The 23,694-nt window shown below is 44.0% G+C and overlaps 1 protein-coding gene across 2 annotated transcripts in view; it reads left to right on the plus strand.

Annotated features, from left to right (window-relative positions):
• The window catches only part of LOC139387917 (A disintegrin and metalloproteinase with thrombospondin motifs 2-like), an 83,761-nt gene that overhangs the window by 54,379 nt on the left and 5,688 nt on the right, over positions 1 to 23,694 (plus strand). For both annotated transcript variants that reach the window (XM_071134287.1, XM_071134288.1), the window contains exons 5-17: positions 11,604 to 11,687; positions 12,439 to 12,595; positions 13,086 to 13,191; positions 13,719 to 13,865; positions 16,126 to 16,258; positions 17,764 to 17,877; positions 18,119 to 18,264; positions 18,390 to 18,565; positions 20,195 to 20,328; positions 21,501 to 21,624; positions 21,820 to 21,900; positions 22,385 to 22,548; positions 23,371 to 23,527. In XM_071134287.1, coding sequence (XP_070990388.1) covers positions 11,604 to 11,687; positions 12,439 to 12,595; positions 13,086 to 13,191; positions 13,719 to 13,865; positions 16,126 to 16,258; positions 17,764 to 17,877; positions 18,119 to 18,264; positions 18,390 to 18,565; positions 20,195 to 20,328; positions 21,501 to 21,624; positions 21,820 to 21,900; positions 22,385 to 22,548; positions 23,371 to 23,527 — 1,723 coding nt within the window. The remainder of the gene's footprint in view (positions 1 to 11,603; positions 11,688 to 12,438; positions 12,596 to 13,085; positions 13,192 to 13,718; positions 13,866 to 16,125; positions 16,259 to 17,763; positions 17,878 to 18,118; positions 18,265 to 18,389; positions 18,566 to 20,194; positions 20,329 to 21,500; positions 21,625 to 21,819; positions 21,901 to 22,384; positions 22,549 to 23,370; positions 23,528 to 23,694) is intronic.

The following is a 23,694-nucleotide window of genomic DNA, read 5'->3' on the forward strand; positions in this document are numbered from 1 at the left end:
CTCTCATGTCCATTGTTATTTTATTATTGTTTGAATATTTTATTTGTCTCATTTTAGAGAAAGAAAATATATTTGTATCTTTCTTAACTTGTATTATTTTATTTGTTGGGAAATGCATCCTCTGTGAGGGAATTTGCTTTATAAATTAAGTTTGATTTGCAGGCATTCAGACAGACAGACAGACAGACAGACAGACAGACAGACAGACAGACAGACAGACAGACAGACAGAGACAGACAAGCTCAGGGCTCAGGTGCAGCTGGCCCCGCCCATCAGGAGTGAGTTGCCCAGCCCCAGGATCCCAGGGGGTTTCGACCAAGGACATCTTCTGAAGGTTGCTTAGCAACTCTTATGTAGAAGAAGAGGAGAGAGAGCTAGAGAGCATGAGGGAGACAGGCAGTGTTCTCCTGACTGGTGACTGGTCCTTAACGGATCTGATAGACTCGCTTTGGAGTATTGTGTATTGGTGCCATTTCAACTGCATTCAACTGCATAATACATAAAGGAATCAGGTATCTGAACTCCAACGTAAGTTCTATAATATTGTCATTTTAGCCTTTGTCAAGAAACCCTGTAGTGGCCTATTCTAAAATGATAAGATGGCTACTATGTGTAATAGATTACATCTGATATAATAATACAGCTAAAGATTTTCCATCAGAGTTGGTTTTTGCATTATCCTATTTTTCCTCTCCTCCCTCACTCTCTCCCTCACTCTCTTATGCTTTCTCTCTCTCTCTCTCTCTCTCTCTCTCTCTCTCTCTCTCTCTCTCTCTCTCTCTCTCTCTCCACCTCTGTCTCCCACTGTCAAACTCTCAAGCTGTTTCATGGAAATCAAATTTATATTTAAAGAAAAAGATATACATTTTTGTCAGTCAGTCAGTCAGTCAGTCAGTCAGTCAGTCTGTCAGTGTGTTAGTCAGTCAGTCTGTGTGTCAGTCTGTTAGTCAGTCAGTCGGTCTGTCTGTCAGTCAGTGTGCATGTCTGTTCTGCTCTCTATCTGCTCCCTGTTCTCCATGTTCTCCTTGCCTCTCCTCATCAGAGCAGTCTCACTGATGGGACTGTCCTCCCTCTACACCTACCTCTCTCTCTCGCACACACACACACAGAGACAGACAAATAACCCCTCACTCTCCCTGCACTGTGTTTTGGGCCTCCTCCCCTGGGGCCCTGGCCAGGACAGGTAAGATGAGTAAATGAGTAATGAGACTGGGGTCAGACTAAGGTGTGACAGACTAGCAGATAGAGAGAGACAAACAGGCAGGCAGACAGACAGGCAGGCAGAAAGTGAGACAGACAGGGACAGATGGAGTCAGATACGGCCAGACGGGGTCAGAGGATCACTGGGATGCCATGTAAAGCGCCTGCCTCTCGTCTCTCACTGATCTCTGACAGTTGGGACTGGAACTGTGACAGAAGACATAACATACACTGAGTATCCATAACAGACTGACCAGGTGAATCCAGGTGAAAGCTATGATCCCTTATTGATGTCACTTGTTAAATCCACTTCAATCAGTGTAGATGAAGGGGAGGAGACAGGTTAAAAAAGGATTTTTAAGCCTTGAGACAATTGAGACATGGATTTTGTATGTGTGCCATTTAGAGGGGGAATGGGCAAGACAAAATATTGAATTGCCTTTGAGCGTGGTAGGGGCCAAGAACTGAAACGCTGCTGGGTTTTTCAACAATTTCTCGTGTCTATCAATGGTTCACCACCCAAAGGACATCCAGCCAACTTGACACAACTGTGGGCCAGCATCCATGTGGAAAGCTTTCGACACCTTGTAGAGTCCATGCCTGATGATATGAGGCTGTTCTGAGGGGGAAAAGGGGGTGCAATTAGGGCTGTTGTGCTGACCGTATTACCGCCACACTGGCGATCGCGAGTCATGAAGGCAGTCAAATTTCACGTGACCGTTTAGTCACGGTAATTAGGCTTCTCCAAGCTCTGATACTGCTGATGGTCATTAGTAGCCTACCAAACTTGCTAACTGCCTGGTACTTAGCACTATATTGTCCCTCTAATCACTCTGACATCAAAGCAAATGTAATCGAAAATCTAATCAAACACTTCCTGAAAGCCCATAAGCTCATGTTGTTCAACATTTCTATAGGCTATGTAATTACGAGAGAAAACAGAGTGATGGCCTCTACTAAAAAGAAGAGGACCCATCAGCTTTCTATAGGCTAGATCTACTATATTTATTTCTCAACTTTCCTAATATTAAGCACATTTATTGTCTTTACAACAGGAGTATAGCCTACCTGGCTATAGATAGATGACATAAATTTGATGACATGTATTTTGACATGTATTTTTTCCCACTACCCCTGTTTCAAGACAGGTGCATGATAATGGTCCATTCTAAATCAAAATAATGTCATACATATGTTATTTAATATATATATAAAGACAAGATTAAATCAATAATAGCCTGATGGGTGACAATATTATCCTATACCTTGTAAATTCTAAATTATCACTTGTGAATGACGCACAACATAAGAAATGCCTTTTTTTTGCGACTTTTTGGAATCATAGTCACACACCTCATGTAGCCTTGCCCATAAGCCTATATGTTGTGATAAGACTTGGATCACAACTGTAGAGGTCAAATAACTTCTTCAAATTAAGCACATTAATCTGCTTTACAAGGGGTGTGGAGCCTAACTGGAATATATAAGCAGTGCGTGAGTTTCAAGTTTGAGGAAGATAATTGTCACGCTCGTCGTACGAAGGAGACCAAGGTGCAGCGTGGTATGCGTACATTCTTATTTATTTAAAGAATGAACACTGAACAAACTAACAAAATAACAAAATGAACCATGAAGCTATATGGATAGTGCAGACAGGCAACTAAACATAGAACAAGATCCTACAAACACCAAAGGGAAATGGCTACCTAAATATGATCCCCAATCAGAGACAACGATAAACAGCTGCCTCTGATTGGGAAACATATCAGGCCACCATAAACATACAAATCACCTAGACTTACAAAACCCTAGACATACAAAAACTAGCGTACTCACCCTAGTCACACCCTGGCCTAACCAAAATATAAAGAAAACAGAGATATCTCAGGTCAGGGCGTGACAATACTTTTCACCATAAAAATGTACCTTTATAATAAAAGCATGACATGCATAATTGCATTTGCGGTCACTTTTGGTTATGTGTTATTCCCCCGCTGATGGAACATTTGCGCTTATAGCCTTCCGTGTGCGCATTGCTGAGCTTATAATGTGAAGAAATAGCTTAGTTAATAGTTTAATAGTTTATCAACATTTTAAGCTAAACGTTCGGATCTGTCGCATCGGCCACATTGTGTGGTTGTATTACAGTTTCCCAATCGCTTTCCCCCCAAAATTTTGGAACAGTCATAACCCTTGTGTTGTCTTAAGGGTAAAAAATGACCCGCCACAATGTTTAACAGCAGACAAAACCCCCTAAATTATATTTTTTAAACTTGAAATTTTATGACTTTTCGTAGAGTGACCCCAACATTAGAAAAAGTGAAACATCGCCTTTGTTCATTTTTCCATGATAGCTGTACACGACCAGGGTACAAAGACTGTCTTAGGGTTATTTTTGACCCGGCAGTTATAAAATAATTTACACACCGCATAAACCACAGACACACACACAATGAGAAATTGAGATTATGTGTGCTACTGATTGAACTCAGCCAGCAGCTCCTCAAGAGGAAGATCACCATGGTTGGCACAGTTAGAAAGAAGAAGCCTGAGCTCCCCTGCACTCCTCGCAACAAGAGGGGGAGAAGGCCTTCTCATCAAAGTTTACCTTCACCCCCACTCTAGTTTCTTACCTCCCAAAGAGGAACAAGTATGTGGTCCTCCTGAGCACACTGCACAAAATGGCTGAGATCAGCAATCATCCTGGACTACAACTACAACAAAGGAGGTGTGGACAACCTGGACAAGATGATTGGAATTTACAGCTGCAGGAGGATGACTGCCTGCTGGCCCCTGGTCATTTTTCATAACATCCTTGATGTGTCCTCATGCAATGCCTTTGTGATATGGAACAAGATCAACCCTACCTGGATGCCTGATAAGCGGAACAAGAGGAGTGTGTTCCTGGGGCAGCTGGGAAAGGCACTTGTAGCCCCACACAGCAGCTCTCCCGCACAGCAGCCTCTGCAGCGCTTGTGAAAGCTGTTCAGGGGGCTGAATCTTGTCCTGATCCACCTGAGGCTGCAGCTGGGGCAGGTAAGAGGAGGAGATGCCAATTCTGCCCCCCAAGGGACTGTAAAACAATACTATGTGCTGCACATGTGATAAATACATCTGCAAAGTCCATGCACACACACTTGCATACTGTCCTGCATGTGCTAATTAGAGTTGATTGATTTATGTTCATCACGTTTTTGTTTTGTATCTATTATCTTATTTGATTCTTATTTATTGTTGTTGTTTACACACCTTGTGGGTTGGGCAATGGTTAAAAAAAGGGGAGAAGACCAGTATTTTGTAGTTGAATTCCTCATTGTACAATATATAAGAATATATCATTATGTTGCCAAAAAAGTTCAAGACTGTTATTGTTTCCCCTTCAATAAAATGCATTCAAAACTACTTTCTGCACATTTCTACTACCTTCTTAAGTTATACAAGTGCTATCTCTTGCTAAAAAAGTCATGTTTACACCTATTCAGTACCTTTTAGCAATATAAATAAACCTCTACTTTAGGAAAGAATGTGTGTGTTGTGTTGTAATAAAAACGAGTGGTGTCCAAGTTTGTGATGAATGACAGGTTGTTTCCTCATGCAAAATAGATTTGGGGTTTGAAATTGAATTACGTTTCTTTATTTTAGGGGTTTAGTGAAGGTGGGTAATTTTTTAACCCTAGGACAAGGGGAGTATACAGAATGACAAGACCACACAAGGGTTAACATTCTCTAAACTGTAAGTGCAATTGTCACAGCTGATTTATGGGACATCACAACTCTATTGCATGTCTGCAAAATGTAGTAACACACCAAAAACATTTAATTCATGCTTCAAAACCTAGTTATTGTATCAGTAAATTGGCCAATGCCCCCAAAATTAAACTTTTTTTTTGTCATCGTGTGAGCCGTACTGGTCAAGATGTTTAGATGTTTTTTCACCATGGCAGTCAACCCTGGAAATGTTTGTTATACAAATTTCAGTTTTGTTCTACTTTTCTTTGACACTGACTGCTTACTGTACTATACCAGAAGGTCAGTTTTGCCTAGCTGAACGATATTGTGTATCACACTGAGCTTTTTAGATACCGATGCACATTTGTATGTGTACAGTAAATTTATTTTTGTAGCAATGTGTTCACATTTTCATGTCCATTTTTACATATAAAGTCATATATAGTGAACAGAAAATTTGCCGCAAAATGACATCCATGCAAAGAAATGAAAAACTGCAACAATGAAAAAACCTGTGGTAGTTCTGTAAAAAACAATAAATTGTGCCTCCTCACAGTACGTCACACTACAAGTTCCCATCTTCTTGGTGGACATCCTGTCGCTCTTGTTGATCTGCTCAGAGATTTTCGTCAATATTGACATCTGAGGTTTTCCCTTGCGATCCACCGAAGGGAAAAATCTTGCGTGGAGCAACCATCCCCTGTAACCATCCCCTGTAACCATCCCCTGCAATGATCGCCTGTGACCATCCCCTGCAATGATCGCCTGTGACCATCCCCTGTGGCCATCCCCTGTGACCATCCCCTGCAATGATCGCCTGTGACCATCCCCTGTGACCATCCCCTGTGACCATCCCCTGCAATGTTCGCCTGTGACCATCCCCTGTAACCATCCCCTGTAACCATCCCCTGCAATGATCGCCTGTGACCATCCCCTGCAATGATCGCCTGTGACCATCCCCTGCAATGATCGCCTGTGATGTCCCCACAAGCAGCATTCATGGCATCTAACAGAGACATCTGATCTTGCGCCCGATAGTCATATACTTTCCACCTCTATGCTTTAAAAAAACTATTCTATCCGATTCAGGAATGGGGAGGATGGTGGAAGGAACGCCATTGTTATCCTTTCACGTGCAGCAAACCATTCCTGAACAATGTTGGTTCGGTGGAAGCTGACATTATCCCATACAATTACTTAATTTGTCAAATCTGGTCTAATTTAACCTCTTTGGTGTTCTGGTGTTAGGTCTCTGTAAAGTGTTTAGGAAGGCCAGGAGAAGTTGGGTGTTATAGGGCCCAATGTGTGGAGTATGTGTGCTCACACCATTCTCAGAAATGGCAGCACACATTGTAATATTGCCCCCTTGTTGGCCTGGTGTGCCATTTGTGGCTCGGTGGCCAATGAGATTGGAGCCACGTCTCCTGTTTGTGGCCAGATTGAACCCAGCCTCGTCCACAAAAACAAGAATGTGGGTAATTTCATGTCCTTCCAGCTCCATTATTCTCTATATAGTAACACAGAAACAAAATGTAATGTTAGTTTTACGTAGCCTATTCTAGAATCAGACAATTTAGTAAAGTTGAAATGTTTTCTGTTCTTATGGCTATCTACAAATTCAAGAAGTCTATTCAGGCATCATTGAAGTACAGTAGAACTCCCTGTACAATATACCATGTGCACACCAATGGTTTACCTGGAGATACTGGTACCGCAGCTCCTACCTGAACATACTGGTAACGCAGCTCCTACCTGGACATCCTGGTACCACAGCTCTTACCTGGACATACCTATACCACAGCTTCTACCTGGACATACTGGTACCACAGTTCCTACCTGGACATACTGGTACCACAGCTCCTACCAGGACATCCTGGTACCACAGCTCCTACCTGGACATACTAGTACCACAGCTCCTACCTGGACATACTGGTACCACAGCTCCTACCAGGACATCCTGGTACCACAGCTCCTAACTGAACATACTGGTACCACAGCTCCTACCAGGACATCCTGGTACCACAGCTCCTACCTGGACATACTGGTACCACAGCTCTTACCTGGACATCCTGGTACCACAGCTCCTACCAGGACATCCTGGTACCACAGCTCCTACCTGAACATACTGGTACCACAGCTCCTACCTGAACATACTGGTACCACAGCTCCTACCTGGACATACTGGTACCACAGCTCCTACCTGGACATCCTGGTACCACAGCTCCTACCTGAACATACTGGTACCACAGCTCCTACCTGGACATACTGGTACCGCAGCTCCTACCTGGACATACTGGTACCACAGCTCCTACCAGGACATCCTGGTACCACAGCTCCTACCTGAACATACTGGTTCCACAGCTCCTACCTGGACATACTGGTACCACAGCTCCTACCAGGACATACTGGTTCCACAGCTCCTCCCAGGACATCCTGGTACCACAGCTCCTACCTGGACATACTGGTACCTGGACATACTGGTACCACAGCTTCTACCTGGACATCCTGGTACCACAGCTCCTACCTGGACATACTGGTACCACAGCTCCTACCAGGACATCCTGGTACCACAGCTCCTACCAGGACATCCTGGTACCACAGCTCGTACCTGAACATACTGGTTCCACAGCTCCTACCTGGACATAGTGGTACCACAGCTCCTACCAGGACATCCTGGTACCACAGCTCCTACCTGGATATACTGGTACCACAGCTCCTACCTGGACATACTGGTACCGCAGCTCCTACCTGGACATACTGGTACCATAGCTCCTACCTGGACATACTGGTACCACAGCTCCTACCAGGACATCCTGGTACCACAGCTCCTACCTAGATATACTGGTACCACAGCTCCTACCTGGACATACTGGTACCACAGCTCCTACATGGACATACTGGTACCACAGCTCCTACCTGAACATACTGGTACCAGAGCTCCTACCTGGACATCCTGGTACCACAGCTCCTACCTGGACATCCTGGTACCACAGCTCCTACCTGGACATCCTGGTACCACAGCTCCTACCTGGACATCCTGGTACCATAGCTCCTACCTGGACATCCTGGTACCACAGCTCCTACCTGGACATACTGGTACCATAGCTCCTACCTGAACATACTGGTACCACAGCTCCTACCTGGACATCCTGGTACCACAGCTCCTACCTGAACATACTGGTACCACAGCTCCTACCTGGACATACTGGTACCACAGCTCCTACCTGAACATACTGGTACCACAGCTCCTACCTGGACATACTGGTACCACAGCTCCTACCTGGACATCCTGGTACCACAGCTCCTACCTGGACATACTGGTACCACAGCTCCTACCTGGACATACTGGTACCACAGCTCCTACCTGAACATACTGGTACCACAGCTCCTACCTGAACATCCTGGTACCACAGCTCCTACCTGGACATACTGGTACCACAGCTCCTACCTGGACATACTGGTACCACAGCTCCTACCTGGACATAGTGGCAGTCCTATATATGACATGTAGAGCTGCTCTGTCATCAACATGAGGTCGTTGTGTAGTCCTATATATGACATGTAGAGCTGCTCTGTCATCAACATGAGGTCGTTGTGTAGTCCTATATATGACATGTAGAGGTCGTTGTGCAGTCCTATATATGACATGTAGAGCTGCTCTGTCATCAACATGAGGTCGTTGTGTAGTCCTATATATGACATGTAGAGCTGCTCTGTCAACAACATGAGGTCGTTGTGCAGTCCTATTTATGACATGTAGAGGTCGTTGTGCAGTCCTATATATGACATGTAGAGCTGCTCTGTCATCAACATGAGGTCGTTGTGTAGTCCTATATATGACATGTAGAGGTCGTTGTGCAGTCCTATATATGACATGTAGAGCTGCTCTGTCATCAACATGAGGTCGTTGTGTAGTCCTATATATGACATGTAGAGGTCGTTGTGCAGTCCTATATATGACATGTAGAGCTGCTCTGTCATCAACATGAGGTCGTTGTGCAGTCCTATATATGACATGTAGAGGTCGTTGTGCAGTCCTATATATGACATGTAGAGCTGCTCTGTTATCAACATCAACATGAGGTCGTTGTGTAGTCCTATATATGACATGTAGAGGTCGTTGTGCAGTCCTATATATGACATGTAGAGCTGCTCTGTCATCAACATGAGGTCGTTGTGCAGTCCTATATATGACATGTAGAGGTCGTTGTGCAGTCCTATATATGACATGTAGAGCTGCTCTGTCATCAACATGAGGTCGTTGTGCAGTCCTATATATGACATGTAGAGCTGCTCTGTCATCAACATGAGGTCGTTGTGCAGTCCTATATATGACATGTAGAGGTCGTTGTGCAGTCCTATATATGACATGTAGAGCTGCTCTGTCATCAACATGAGGTCGTTGTGCAGTCCTATATATGACATGTAGAGGTCGTTGTGCAGTCCTATATATGACATGTAGAGCTGCTCTGCCACCAGCATGAGGTCGTTGTGCAGTCCTATATATGACATGTAGGATTCACAAATAGATCATGTTACAGATAGTATATTGTATTCAAATTGTGCTGTACTACTGTACTACTGTATTACTGTATATTCCTCATACATATCTTACTGAACATTGTGGTTTTCACTTGCATTTACCTCAACAATAGTTGCTGTGTTGTTCTGAATGAAATGCTGTAACAAAAGTAAAGAACGGGTACATATTTACCTGTTTTCCCTACGGTATGTTTGCACAATTGATGACACTGTGAACCTGTTTACATTAGGCTGTACTCTCCGACAAGCCTCTTCCATTGTAAGACCATGGTTTATGACATGGTCCACAATTGAGGCTCTGATTTCATCAGGGACTCTTATTATTTGCCTTCTACCTCTTCCTCTATTATGTCTTCCCCTAACACCACCACCATGCATTCTTACACGTCTTCTTATTTCTCCTCCACCAGCATGTAACTGCTGTTCAGGGTTGTGATGTTCCTCCATGTTAATAAATAGTAGTGATTGTGCTGTGGGCAAGCTCCATATATATGTTTTCAAACTTGATTGGTTGATTTTTAAGATTCTGACTATTTCATTACTAGGTCACCTGGCAGGTAATTAGCCAATTTAGCAGACATCACAAACATTCCATGTCATAGATATTTATGGAATATACATGTACTGTATGTCTGGCAGATTTAGATCATTTAATGGATTATTTTGCATGTGATGGCTCACATGATGAAAGAATGTTTAGAAGTTGTGATCAGTTTTGATCAGCCATGTGCATGTAGTTATTGTGCAAATTGTAGACAATTGTACTTCCTCTTTTGCACACATGCCAAAGCACATGCAATTTGCTTAAATTAATAAGAAATTCAAATCTGGTGTGAACAAGAAACTAGTTGTTCAGAGATTTTAGCTTATTGTTTTAAAAAAAAAAAATTATAATTCGAGAATTGTGCAAAAAACTGTCTTTTGAGATCTATCGTATCCCACAACTGTCCCAGACTATGTTTGGAATATTTATTCCTCACACATAATAGAATAGGTCAACTTTTGTGCTGTGGAGGGTAGTAAATTGACATAGGCTAGTGCTTTTGTTGTTCATCAGGCCTACTTATGTTGTTGGCAGACGAAAACTAAACGTGGATAGATCTTCCAATATCTTACATATGCACCTAGCAATTGGATAAGGACGTGCGCAGTTGCTTCCCCAATGTGTCTGTCTTCACTTGTAGCCTGTGAGAAAGACATAATCAGGTGATGGAGAGCCATGTGAGTGAGTGGTGCATCAGAGCGTGCAGCAATCCGGGCCAAGGGCACAATGGCCACTGGACATAAAAGGCATGGATTTGTTTAGGGTGCATTACGGCCACACAAAGGGGATGCCACCTTTAAATTTGAGGCATTATCAAGTGCTTGTCAAATTGTGAATGGGAGACTGATGAAGTGTGTACATCCTGCGCAAAAAAACTAAGCAGAGCTCATGCTTTTCAATCAACTTTTTTCAAATCATCATTAGAGTCACATCATGCAGCCTTACAATGTATACAAATGTAAACATATAGCCCAACATTTGTAGAACAACTAAAGTTACATTATTAACTCTAAATTAAGCATATAGGAGTACCTATTTCTTTGTTACCCGCTCAATAGCCTCATCTGCGCACTCCCTCAAATAATTTGTTCAATTGTATTCTTCATACTACAAAATAACGCCACAGCGCTAGGTGCATCTCAATATTAGTGTTCACAATGTTTTATACGCTAATTGTATGTGTGGAGACTTTTTGAATAGGACTTCCTCTCAGAGAGAGAGACACATTTATATCACATTACAGGAAGAGCATTTCTGGGGAAGAGGTGCATTTCTAGAAAGAGGTGCATTTCTGGGGAAGAGGTGCATTTCTAGAAAGAGGTGCATTACTGGGGAAGAGGGTGCATTTCTAGAATAATTCATTGATCAAATTCCAACCTATCAATGTCAGATGAAGATATACCAGGTGCTGTTAACCAGGTGCTGTTAAGGTGATATGCATTCCAAATATCTGGTATTAATGCCCACTCTAGAATGCAATTCTAGCCAAGCAAAAACTAGTATTCAACAATGCTGTGATATAAGATCATGTGCTGTATTGTCAGGCCACATGCCCATGTCTGGTTTGTCTGTTTGTCTGTCTCTGCAGGTGAATGAGATTTACCAGGATGGTACCCTGGGTGCCCACATCAACGTGGTTCTGGTCCGGATCATCATGTTGTGTCCTGCAAAGGTAAGACACAGTAGGTCTCAGTCATTCACTAACATGGTCAGCGGATGTAACCTGTAGGAGGTAGACCGATCCCCATGTTGAAATACTCCTGTACTCTGTCTGGTATTAGGGTGGAGCGCTGTTGGAGCTTGGGGTTTGGTGGAGGTTGGTGTGGGGTTGATGGGGGGTTGGTGTGGGGTTGATGGGGGTTGATGGGGGGTTGGTGTGGGGTTGGTGGGGGGTTGGTGTGGGGTTGGTGAGGGGTTGATGGGGGTTGGTGTGGGGTTGGTGTGGGGTTGATGCGGTAGGACATCAGTTTGTGTTTTGCCCTCTCCCTGTCTGTCTGTATAATGTTTTAAATTCCCCCCCAATTTTTTTTTTAAGATTTAAAGAAAATAATCCACCTGTACTGTATCTACTTTTGGAAACAGTGTATTTAATAGTAAAACCCCGTTACTATAGCTACAGAATAAGGCTTTTTCTCATTTGGTGTGTTAGGTGTTACATGAATTGTATTATGAATTGCCTGTGATTGCCAGTTTATGTGAGAGAATTCCTCATTTGCTGTCATGGCATCGGTGTGCCACCTCTAAGGCATTTGGAACTTCAAGAGTACCACCTACTGGCTAGCAGGATATGCCACGAATACTTTGGAAAAAAAGTCATTTCAATGCACTGCAGACATTCTGGGAAATATACAACATCCTCTTACAGAGTTTGTAGGAAGGGACTGAGTTGATGTGATGACAGTCCTTTCCTGTATTGGCTCCAGTCTTTGAGTCTGATAGAGCTGGGGAACCCGTCTCAGAGTCTGGAGAATGTATGTCGCTGGGCCTTCCTGCAGCAGAAGGAAGACAGGAGTGATGCAGAGTACCATGACCATGCCATCTTCCTCACCAGACAGGAGTTTGGCCCCTCCGGCATGCAAGGTACTGGACATACTTATTAATATGCTCTCATACAATATACACATCAGGTGCTCTCGTACAATATACACATCAGGTGCTCTCGTACAATATACACATCAGTTGTGTGCATACAGTATACACACTCCTTTCTCTCTTTCTCTCTCTCTTTCTCTCCCTTTCTCTCTCTCTCTCTCTCTCTCTCGCTTTCAATTAAATTAAATTAGCTTTATTTGCATGATGTAACAATGTACGTATTGCCAAAGCTTACTTTGGAGATTTACAATATTAACATCATTAAAATAATAATAATCAATATGGTCAAATGGACAACAGTAACAACAATAATCAAGGGTCAAAATAACCTTACATTGAACAATAACAATTACAATAAGCAATTACAATAAGCATTTACAATAAGCATAGAGGACAGGTTGTCTCTCTCTCTCTCACACTTTTTCCCTCCTCTCCTCTCTCTTTCTCTCTCTTTACCTCTCTTTCTCTCGTTGCTTAGGTTACGCTCCTGTGACGGGTATGTGCCACCCAGTGCGGAGCTGCACTCTCAACCACGAGGATGGCTTCTCCTCTGCCTTTGTTGTGGCACACGAGACTGGACACGTGTGAGACACACTGTATACACACACCATTCAACACACAGTATACACACACCATTCAACACACAGTATACACACACCATTCAACACACAGTATACACACACCATTCAACACACAGTATACACAAACACTGTTCAACACACAGTATACACACACCATTCAACACACAGTATACACAAACACCGTTCAACACACAGTATACACACACCATTCAACACACAGTATACACACACCGTTCAACACAGTATACACAAACACCATTCAACACAGTATACACAAACACCGTTCAACACAGTATACACAAACACCATTCAACACAGTATACACAAACACCGTTCAACACACAGTATACACAAACACAGTTCAACACAGTATACACAAACACATGTATTACTACAGTTCGAGGCATTTACATTTTGTAGGTTAACTCTATTGAAAATGAATACAGCACACGGTACACCTGCATGCATACTCCCAGACGTGTAATTAGTGCCTGCTGTTTATGTGACGCGACCCTGTCCTCCCCTGTCAGGCTGGGTATGGAGCACGATGGTCCCCCTGGTAATGAATGTGGTGATGAGGTGCCCATGGGAAGCATCATGGCCCCTCTGGTGCAGGCTGCCTTCCATCGATTCCACTGGTCCCGATGCAGCCAGGAGGAGCTCAACAAGTACCTGAAGTGAGTCCAAGTCAACCCTGACCTCTGACCTCTCTCTGGTGCCACAGTTAGGACATACACATCTCTACCCCAGGATAACATGGCTTTATGTTGTCTTATGGTCTTGTACAGATTAGATTAGGTTCATTATGGAGGGAGGGAGATCTCTGTGTGTGTATTGCAGCCTTGTGGCTCATCCCTTATGGCAGGGTTCCAAACAAATGGTTTGGTGGTTTGAGGAAAATATACAGTGGGGAGAACAAGTATTTGATACACTGCCGATTTTGCAGGTTTTCCAACTCACAAAGCATGTAGAGGTCTATAATTCTTATCATAGGTACACTTCAACTGTGAGAGACGGAATCTAAAGTCCAAAAAAAAATCAAAAATCAAAAATCCAGAAAATCACATTGTATGATTTTTAAGTAATTAATTTGCATTTTATTGCATGACATAAGTATTTGATACATCAGAAAAGCAGAACTTAATATTTGGTACAGAAACCTTTGTTTGCAATTACAGAGATCATACGTTTCCTGTAGTTCTTGACCAGGTTTGCACACACTCGCTGGGCAATACGGACTTTCAGCTCCCTCCAAAGATTTTCGATTGGGTTCAGGTCTGGAGACTGGCTAGGCCACTCCAGGACCTTGAGATGCTACTTACGGAGCCACTCCTTAGTTGCCCTGGCTGTGTGTTTCGGGTCATTGTCATGCTGGAAGACCCAGCCACGACCCATCTTCAATGCTCTTACTGAGGGAAGGAGGTTGTTGGCCAAGATCTCGCGATACATAGCCCCATCCATCCTCCCCTCAATACGGTGCAGTCGTCCTGTCCCCTTTGCAGAAAAGCATCCCCAAAGAATGATGTTTCCACCTCCATGCTCCAGTTGGGATGGTGTTCTTGGGGTTGTACTCATCCTTCTTCTACCTCCAAACACGGCGAGTGGAGTTTACACCAAAAAGCTCTATTTTTGTCTCATCAGACCACATGACCTTCTCCCATTCCTCCTCTGGATCATCCAGATGGTCATTGGCAAACTTCAGATGGAACTGGACATGCGCTGGCTTGAGCAGGGGGACCTTGTGTGCGCTGCAGGATTTTAATCCATGGCGGCGTAGTGTGTTACTAATGGTTTTCTTTGAGACTGTGGTCCCAGCTCTCTTCAGGTCATTGACCAGGTCCTGCCGTGTAGTTCTGGGCTGATCCCTCACCTTCCTCATGATCATTGATGCCCCACGAGGTGAGATCTTGCATGGAGCACCAGACCGAGGGTGATTGACCGTCATCTTGAACTTCATCCATTTTCTAATAATTGTGCCAACAGTTGTTACCATCTCACCAAGCTGCTTGCCTATTGTCCTGTAGCCCATCCCAGCCTTGTGCAGGTCTACAATTCTATCCCTGATGTCCTTACACAGCTCCCTGGTCTTGGCCATTGTGGAGAGGTCGGAGTCTGTTTGATTGAGTGTGTGGACAGGTGTTTTTTATACAGGTAACAAGTTCAAACAGGTGCAGTTAATACAGGTAATGAGTGGAGAACAGGAGGGCTTCTTAAAGAAAAACTAACAGGTCTGTGAGAGCCGGAATTCTTACTGGTTGGTAGGTGATCAAATACGTATGTCATGCAATAAAATGCAAGTTAATTACTTAAAAATCATACAATGTGATTTTCTGGATTTTTGTTTTAGATTCCGTCTCTCACAGTTGAAGTGTACCTATGATAAAAATGACAGACCTCTACATGCTTTGTAAGTAGGAAAACCTGCAAAATCGGCAGTGTATCAAATACTTGTTCTCCCCACTGTAATTCATATAGTTTAAAATGACTAAAACCAAATGGAAACTGTGTAGAAATGATAATGGACCTACATTCATACAGTTTCTTGACTGTTCAACTCACTAATAATCAATGTGCACCATCAATTGACCCCCGCACCTCTCTGATTCAGAGCGGTTGGGTTAGATGCGGAAGACACATTTCAGTTGATGGCATTCAGTTGTACAACTGACTAGGAATCCCCTTTCCCATTCCCTTACATTTATATAGTTTCTTGACTGACCAGCTCACCAGTAATCACTACACAGTCAAGGAGCATCAAAAATTCCAAAAAACGATGGATAGAGAACTCAGTTTTTGCAAATGTAAACATTTTTGACGCCCTTGCCTTATGGGATTACAGTGTAAAACACAATGATTATTCAATTTTGAGATAATTATTTAAACTGATAGATCTTAACCAAACCCTTCAACTCCAATGAATATGTTTTCCTCCCTCAGCTCGTATGACTGTCTCCGTGACGACCCCTTCGACCATGACTGGCCGGCGTTGCCACAGTTACCAGGGATCCACTACTCTATGGACGAGCAGTGTCGCTTTGACTTTGGCGCCGGCTACACCATGTGCACGGCGGTGAGTCCTTCATCAACCTCACAGCCATATGTACCCGTATGCCCAAACAAGCTGTCGCCACACCAGCAGTGTCTAGCGCTGCTACCAATTTAATTGAATAGCCATCTCTTAGAAAGGTCACCATCTGGGCCCCAATGATGCTCAAATCCAACGGAGCCTCTCTCTTATGACCATCGTCCTTGACTTCATTCCTTGACTTCCTCCTTGACCCCTTTAACTAGGTCAAGGTCAGGGCGTGACCATAAAACTGTATACCATCTTAGCTTTTAAGGCATCCAGGGAAGCAAACATGATTTTTTTATGAACTCATGAGTTAAAAGCAGGCTGACTTCATCTGTTGGTGCAGTATGACCTCTTTAGATGAAAAAACACAGAACAATGCCGAACAAGTTTAATTGTCCGTCTTTAAAGAGGAAAGCTGCATTTCAGAGTCAGTTATATTTAAATGTGTTTCATTGTTTTGTTTCAAAAAGGCTGAACTATTTGGGCGAGATGGTTTTTGTTTGATGTGGAAAGAGGAAAATGAAAACAGCTGTAACAGCGGGTTTCTGGATCACATTCTGGAATAAATTGGAGGGAGTGTCTTTTGGATGCTTTGCTTCAATTTCTTGTCAAACTATTTCCTTAGCTGCAAAGGGTGGCCCGTTCAGCAAAGCAGGTAAGGCATCAGCCTAGGTCAGAGAAGTGTGTCCATAGCTTATTTGTCTAATGTTGTCCACAAACCAGGTGTCTGCCAGGGTGTTTAACTACGTTTGTGTCATTCAGAGCTAGTATATTATGAATCTGGTGCACTGTAAGGTGACATATTTTACAGACCTGTCTTCATGTGTACACACACCCACACGTAAACATGCCTCCATGATGTTTTCCATGTCTTTAGGTTCAGCTTACATGTATGTTCTCACACTGGTTGTTATTTTGATTGATGGTGATGGAATAAGCAATGATGGGGTGATTTCAATGTAGACTAAATCACTGTCGTTAAGTCGTGACTCGTGAAACATACTCCTGCGAATGTGTCTGACTGTACTGTGCTGTGAGTAATCTCTTGTGGACACACTATGTAAACATAACTAGTACATCTGACCAAATCACGGCAGATTTTAGTTCTGGGTTAAGCAAGATTATGCTGTGAGTGACAACATGTTTTGATATAGATTCATAGTATGGTTTCTTCTTTCTACTGTATGTACTTCACGTGTTCAATGTCTTGTTGAATGACCATGGTAATGTTTGTGCTTCACAACATGTACATATTAACATAGACATCCTTAATGACAGTATTAATTGTTGTTCTGACTAGACCCTACCGTGTGTAAGCTTACAACTATTCACAATATTAGAGCTACATTGGGCAGATATAGTATTCAGTGAATGCCAGCAGCGACAATTTTGGACGGTTGTGTACATACACTACAGTTGATGTTTTCTTGGTTGACATGTTAAGGCTGAGGGAAGCTTTCTTGATCAGCATCTGAGAGAGAGAATGAATCTGTTTCTTTTAGTACAGCACCTACGACCCCTGCAAGCAGCTCTGGTGCAGTCACCCAGACAACCCATTCTTCTGCAAAACCAAGAAGGGTCCGCCCATCGACGGCACTACGTGTGCAGCAGGGAAGGTACGAAAGGTTCCTCTTTACATGCTAGTGCTTTGCTTCAATGTTTCTGTCAACATATGCAGTGACAACTCTCTTCGTCTCTCTCTCTCTCTCTCTCTCTCTCTCTCTCTCTCTTTCTCTCTCTCTCTCTCTCTCTCTCTCACTCTCTCTCTCTCTCACTCTCTCTCTCTCTCTCTCTCTGTCTCTCTCTCTCTCTCTCTCTCTCTCTCTCTCTCTCTTCCTCTCTTTCCCTCTCTTTCAGCACTGCTTCAAGGGTTACTGCATGAAGCTGACCCCAGACATTCTGAGACAGGATGGTGCCTGGGGCCAGTGGAGTAACTTTGGCTCCTGCTCCCGTACCTGTGGGGGTGGTGTGCGCTTCCGCACCCGTCAGTGTGACAACCCAATGTGAGTACGGCACAAGACGACAAGCTGATAGGTGTGCTTTAATTCTCTGTTAACGATAGGAAAGTGTCTATAGTGTCTCAAATGTAAAGGAACTCCCGCTGTCTCTCTCCTTTGCCCTAACTCAGCCCTGCCAATGGAGGACGCACCTGCTATGGCAACAGCTATGAGTTCCAGCTGTGTAACCTAGAGGAGTGCTCCAAGCCCTTAGTTGACTTCAGGGAGGAGCAGTGCAAGATGTGGGAGCCCTACTTTGAGTATGACAACACCAAGCACCACTGGCTGCCCTATGAGCATCCTGACAGTAAGTCCACAGTGCTGCCTGGCTGGGAGTCAAAAGCCTTTGAAAAAGACAGAGGGACCAGTGCAGCGTTCATTCAGACGGACGTTAGCCCTATTTTTAAAAATGGGGACTGTGTTATAGCATAACTACCACTGTCTTGACAATTAGTTATTTACCCATACGGTAAATACATTTAAGCAAGTTCTCTCACATAAATGGACACAATAGGTTTGACATGCAGAAAACAAGACCCAACTATTTGCGACATTTTTACACTTAGAATAGAAGCTGAATATAATAATTATCCATCCTATCACCTCTCCTTTTTGATTAGTACTTTCTGTGCATGCCTTTCCCTCTGTACTGTCCAGAGATTGGACCAGTAAGCATAGGAGGTTTATAATGCCCTCACAGCAGCTGTTACCACTCAGGCCAGATGTGTTTTTTACTCAGAAGTTGGCTTGGAGGTTCTGTCGAGGCAGAGAGAGGAAAAAGTGTACACCACTGCTCTCATTTTCCCATTGTGAGGCCAGGACTTCCATGCCAAACCATTATAAAACTCTGAAGTTACATAACGTGGCCCATAGCAAAACAGACAGCTTAGCTTTAGGTGGAGAGAAGGGGGGAGAAGGAGGAGGAGAGTAGGGGGGGAGGAGGAGAAGGGGGATGAGAAGGAGGGGGAGGAGGGGGGGAGGAGGAAGAGGAGGAGGACAAGGAGGGGAGGGGGAGGGGGAGGGGGAGGGGGAGGGGGAGGGGGAGGAGGAGGAGGAGGAGGAGGAGGAGGAAGAGGAGGAGGAGGATAGGCATCTGGCTACACTGACATCAACATTACTTCACAGGGCTTCACAGTGTATTACCCAGTAGCTCAAGTCTCTGGACAATCATAATGATTTTTCTGAGTGGGATCAGAAGAGTAAACCTGGGTTTTGAGGACTGATTGGTTTACTGAGGAATCTGAGAGGCCCCGGCTCAAACAAATACACAGACAGCACTGCTGGTACACACACACACACACACACACATAAGCAGGCCACGCCACTCCACATGTCGAGGGAACATTGGTCAGGCCAGTGTTTGAATAAGGACACATGGAAAGGTCATTACTGAGAAATCTCCTGCTTTCCTCCACGGTGGAAAATTGTTACTGCTTTTTTTGATTAGCTTTATAAATGAAGGGTCTCTTTACTCCCTGAAACTGCCTCTTCCATGCTTGTGTTGTTATAGTCTTACATGTGTATCATCATGACTATAGTGCCTGCATACAGCCCTTAGCTGTTGTATATTGGCCATATACCACAAACCTCTGAGGTGCCTTAATGCTATTATAAACTGGTGACCAATGTTTTGTCATACCCGTGGTATACGGTCTGATATACCACGGCTGTCAGTCAATCAGCATTCAGGGTTCGAACCACCCAGTTTATAATGTAGAATTCTAAATACTGTTTGTTCAGATTTCCACAGTTTACCATGCCAGTGACTCAGAATGCATGCATGTCTCTAGAAAAACACATATTGTTACTACCTTAATGAAAGCCTGTTCAAAAGGTTAACACAGTAGTCAAAGAAAGCTGAAGACTTCTGTATGACGATAATTCCTTCATTAACCCCTGTATCCTGTCCCCCTCTCCTCTGCTCTCTGTACTGTAGTTGATGAGAGATGCGAGCTCTACTGCCAGTCTAAGGAGACAGGAGATGTGGTGGCCATGAACAGGATGGTGCACGATGGCACACGCTGCTCCTACAAAGACTCCTACAGTATCTGTGTGCGGGGAGACTGTGAGGTAGGCATCGCCCCGGTCTTGTGGACTTTTTCCACAAGTCATGCATGAAGGAACATTATCCTCCTCATTAAATATTACCGTAAACATTAAGTTGTCTTATACAATCTGCTGCTACTGGCTAGTTCCTCTGTTAGGGTGCATATGAAGTTAGGACTGTTTTTCATATAGGTTTCATAAACTGTTATCCATACTGATGAGAACCACTGCACCCACATGCATATTCAGTCACCACACACTCTCTTTGTCCTGAATGACCCATCCAGGTCCACTCCTCTCCCTGATCCTCTACTCCCATACACTGACCCATCCAGGTCCACTCCTCTCCCTGATCCTCTACTCCCATACACTGACCCATCCAGGTCCACTCCTCTCCCTGATCCTCTACTCCCATACACTGACCCATCCAGGTCTACTCCTCTCCCTGATCCTCTACTCCCATACACTGACCCATCCAGGTCCACTCCTCTCCCTGATCCTCTACTCCCATACACTGACCCATCCAGGTCCACTCCTCTCCCTGATCCTCTTCTCCCATACACTGACCCATCCAGATCCCAAACTCCCATACACTGACCCATCCAGGTCCACTCCTCTCCCTGATCCTCTACTCCCATACACTACCCATCCAGATCCCAAACTCCCATACACTGACCCATCCAGATCCACTCCTCTCCCTGATCCCAAACTCCCAATCACTAACCCATCCAGGTTCACTCCTCTCCCTGATCCCAAACTCCCAATCACTGACCCATCCAGGTCCACTCCTCACCCTGATCCTCTACTCCCATACACTGACCCATTCAGGTCCACTCCTCTCCCATATCCCAAACTCCCATACACTGACCCATCCAGGTCCACTCCTCTCCCTGATCCTCTACTCCCATACACTGATCCATCCAGGTCCACTCCTCTCCCTGATCCCATACACTGATCCATCCAGGTCCTCTCCTCTCCCTGATCCCATACTCCCATACACTGACCCATCCAGATCCACTCCTCTCCCTGATCCCATACACTGATCCATCCAGGTCCACTCCTCTCCCTGATCCCAAACTCCCATACACTGACCCATTCAGGTCCACTCCTCTCCCTGATCCCATACACTGACCCATCCAGGTTCACTCCTCTCCCTGATCCCATACTCCCATACACTGACTCGTATCTCTCAACAGCACGTGGGCTGTGATAACCAGATAGCCTCAGACATGCAGGAGGACAAGTGTGGCATCTGTGGTGGAGACAACTCCAGCTGTAAGATCATCAAGGGGAACTTCACTAGGAGCGCTAAAAAAGAAGGTGAGCCCCTCCTCAACTTCTTCTACCCTCATGTCCAGTAACATGACCCCCACCGCCAACGCACACATGTACAATCTCAGATAGGAAACATTGTGTCAACGTCCACAGGGATGCTTTTCTCAGTATCTGAAACTGTTTTTATACCTAGACCAGACTGTTGCTCATCTATTGTATTTTGTTTGTGGTTTGTTTCAGGTTTCCTCAAGATACTTGAAATCCCTCAAGGGGCCAGACATCTGTTGATTCAGGAGTTCAAGGCAACCCCTCACATCCTTGGTAGGTTTATTTATGTTGCTTCTGTGAATTTCAGAGTGGCTTGCTAATATCCAGGATGTTGGCCTCTATAAATCAGTAGTCTTTGGCTTGGTTAAGGAAGTTTGTTATTAATTGCTGCTTCAGTCAAGTTTTGGCTGTTTTGGGTTTGAGAGTACAGAATACTTTAGTCGACTACCCATAGTGCATCTGGACTGCTGGGAAGAGATCCAGCTTGGATGCTCATTTATACTGGCTCAAGAATCTAATTTCTTCGCAATTTTTTTCTTAAGGAGAAAATTAAGAAATAACATAAGAACATTTCTCAAAACCTTTTTGAGGAATACCAACTATAACTTTCTTCTTGATTAGGTTTAGTAAATCCAGGCCCTAATGCTCATTATCATAATCCTGACAAATATCTCTGGCTTATCCCTGCCATGATGACCAAGTTGAGAAAAGCAGAGCTCAGCCAAACATCAGTACATCCTGTTCTCCTTGTTGTCAGCTGTAAAGAACCAGGCCACAGGTCATCTGTTCCTGAACGATGAGAACGAGTTCCCAGAGTCCCGTACAGTGATAGAGAAGGGGGTGGAGTGGGAGTACCACAACAATGATGACATGGAGACCATCCAGACCACAGGACCTCTCAGATACACTGTTCTGGTCATGGTGAGTCATTTGTATACACTCAGGTCCCTGGCCAGTACAAATGACTGACATTACCTGAATTGATGTGCACATGTGTAGCGGACATGAGTCAGGCTCATGGTCTCGGGATGAGGTAGCCATTCCTGCGACTTCAAAATAATTGTCGCCATCAACCCAAGAGGGAATTTCCTCTTGGTCTAACGGTGTGTGTGTGTGTGTGTGTGTGTGTGTGTGTGTGTGTGTGTGTGTGTGTGTGTGTGTGTGTGTGTGTGTGTGTGTGTGTGTGTGTGTGTGTGTGTGTGTGTGTGTGTGTGTGTGTGTGTGTGTGTGTGTGTGTGCGGGGGTTTAGAGCCTGCCCGTTACATATGCCACAGTAATGTTTTTGGTATCATGGTTTAGTCTTTATCCACTTTAAGATAAAACCACCTCACCAATGGAAATATAGCGGTAGCTTCAGGAAATAATTCAACCTGAAATGTTCTCTGTGTAAAGAGTATCCACTATCCAGCCATATTGTTGGCTAAAACCTCAGAGCATCTGTTTACATCACGTGAAGTTACTTACAGAAAATCCACAGTAGTTACAGAAATGTACCATATCATTGTTTCTGTCATGTTAGCCACGTCTCAAGTTGCTCTATAACTTACTATTAGTCATTAATGGCTGTTGTGTTGTTCAGCACTGACTGACTGGTTATTGTAGCATCCATGATTTGTCTCTTTTGTTTGCATGTTGTTGTCAGAAATCACTAGGTGTTATAGTTCTTCTTTTTCCTTTGTATCAGAGTTCAGCTGTGAACAAGTGTATCGTTTTGGAATTTACAGTATCCTTTCTATCCCACAGATGCGTTCCCACGGTGACTCAAAGGTTACTCTCTCCTACAAGTACTTTCTCCACGAAGAGCTGCAGTCGTCCATTGAAAGTAACCTGGTGCAGGAGGACACAGCCTACTTTGAGTGGGCTCTAAAGAAGTGGTCTCACTGCTCTAGGCCCTGTGGAGGTAACAATATAACGTCCTCCTGTATTCAACTGTCAAATAACCTTGGATGTTGACCGACGTTGTTGGTGCTTCTGCCTCTGCATTTCTTGCTTATAGAGGTTTTAGGCTGGGTTTATGTAAAGCATTTTTTGAAAACTGCCGATGTAGAAAAGAGCTTTATAAAATAC

This window comes from Oncorhynchus clarkii, chromosome 29 (assembly GCF_045791955.1).
Source record: "Oncorhynchus clarkii lewisi isolate Uvic-CL-2024 chromosome 29, UVic_Ocla_1.0, whole genome shotgun sequence".
NCBI classification, from domain to species: domain Eukaryota; kingdom Metazoa; phylum Chordata; class Actinopteri; order Salmoniformes; family Salmonidae; genus Oncorhynchus; species Oncorhynchus clarkii.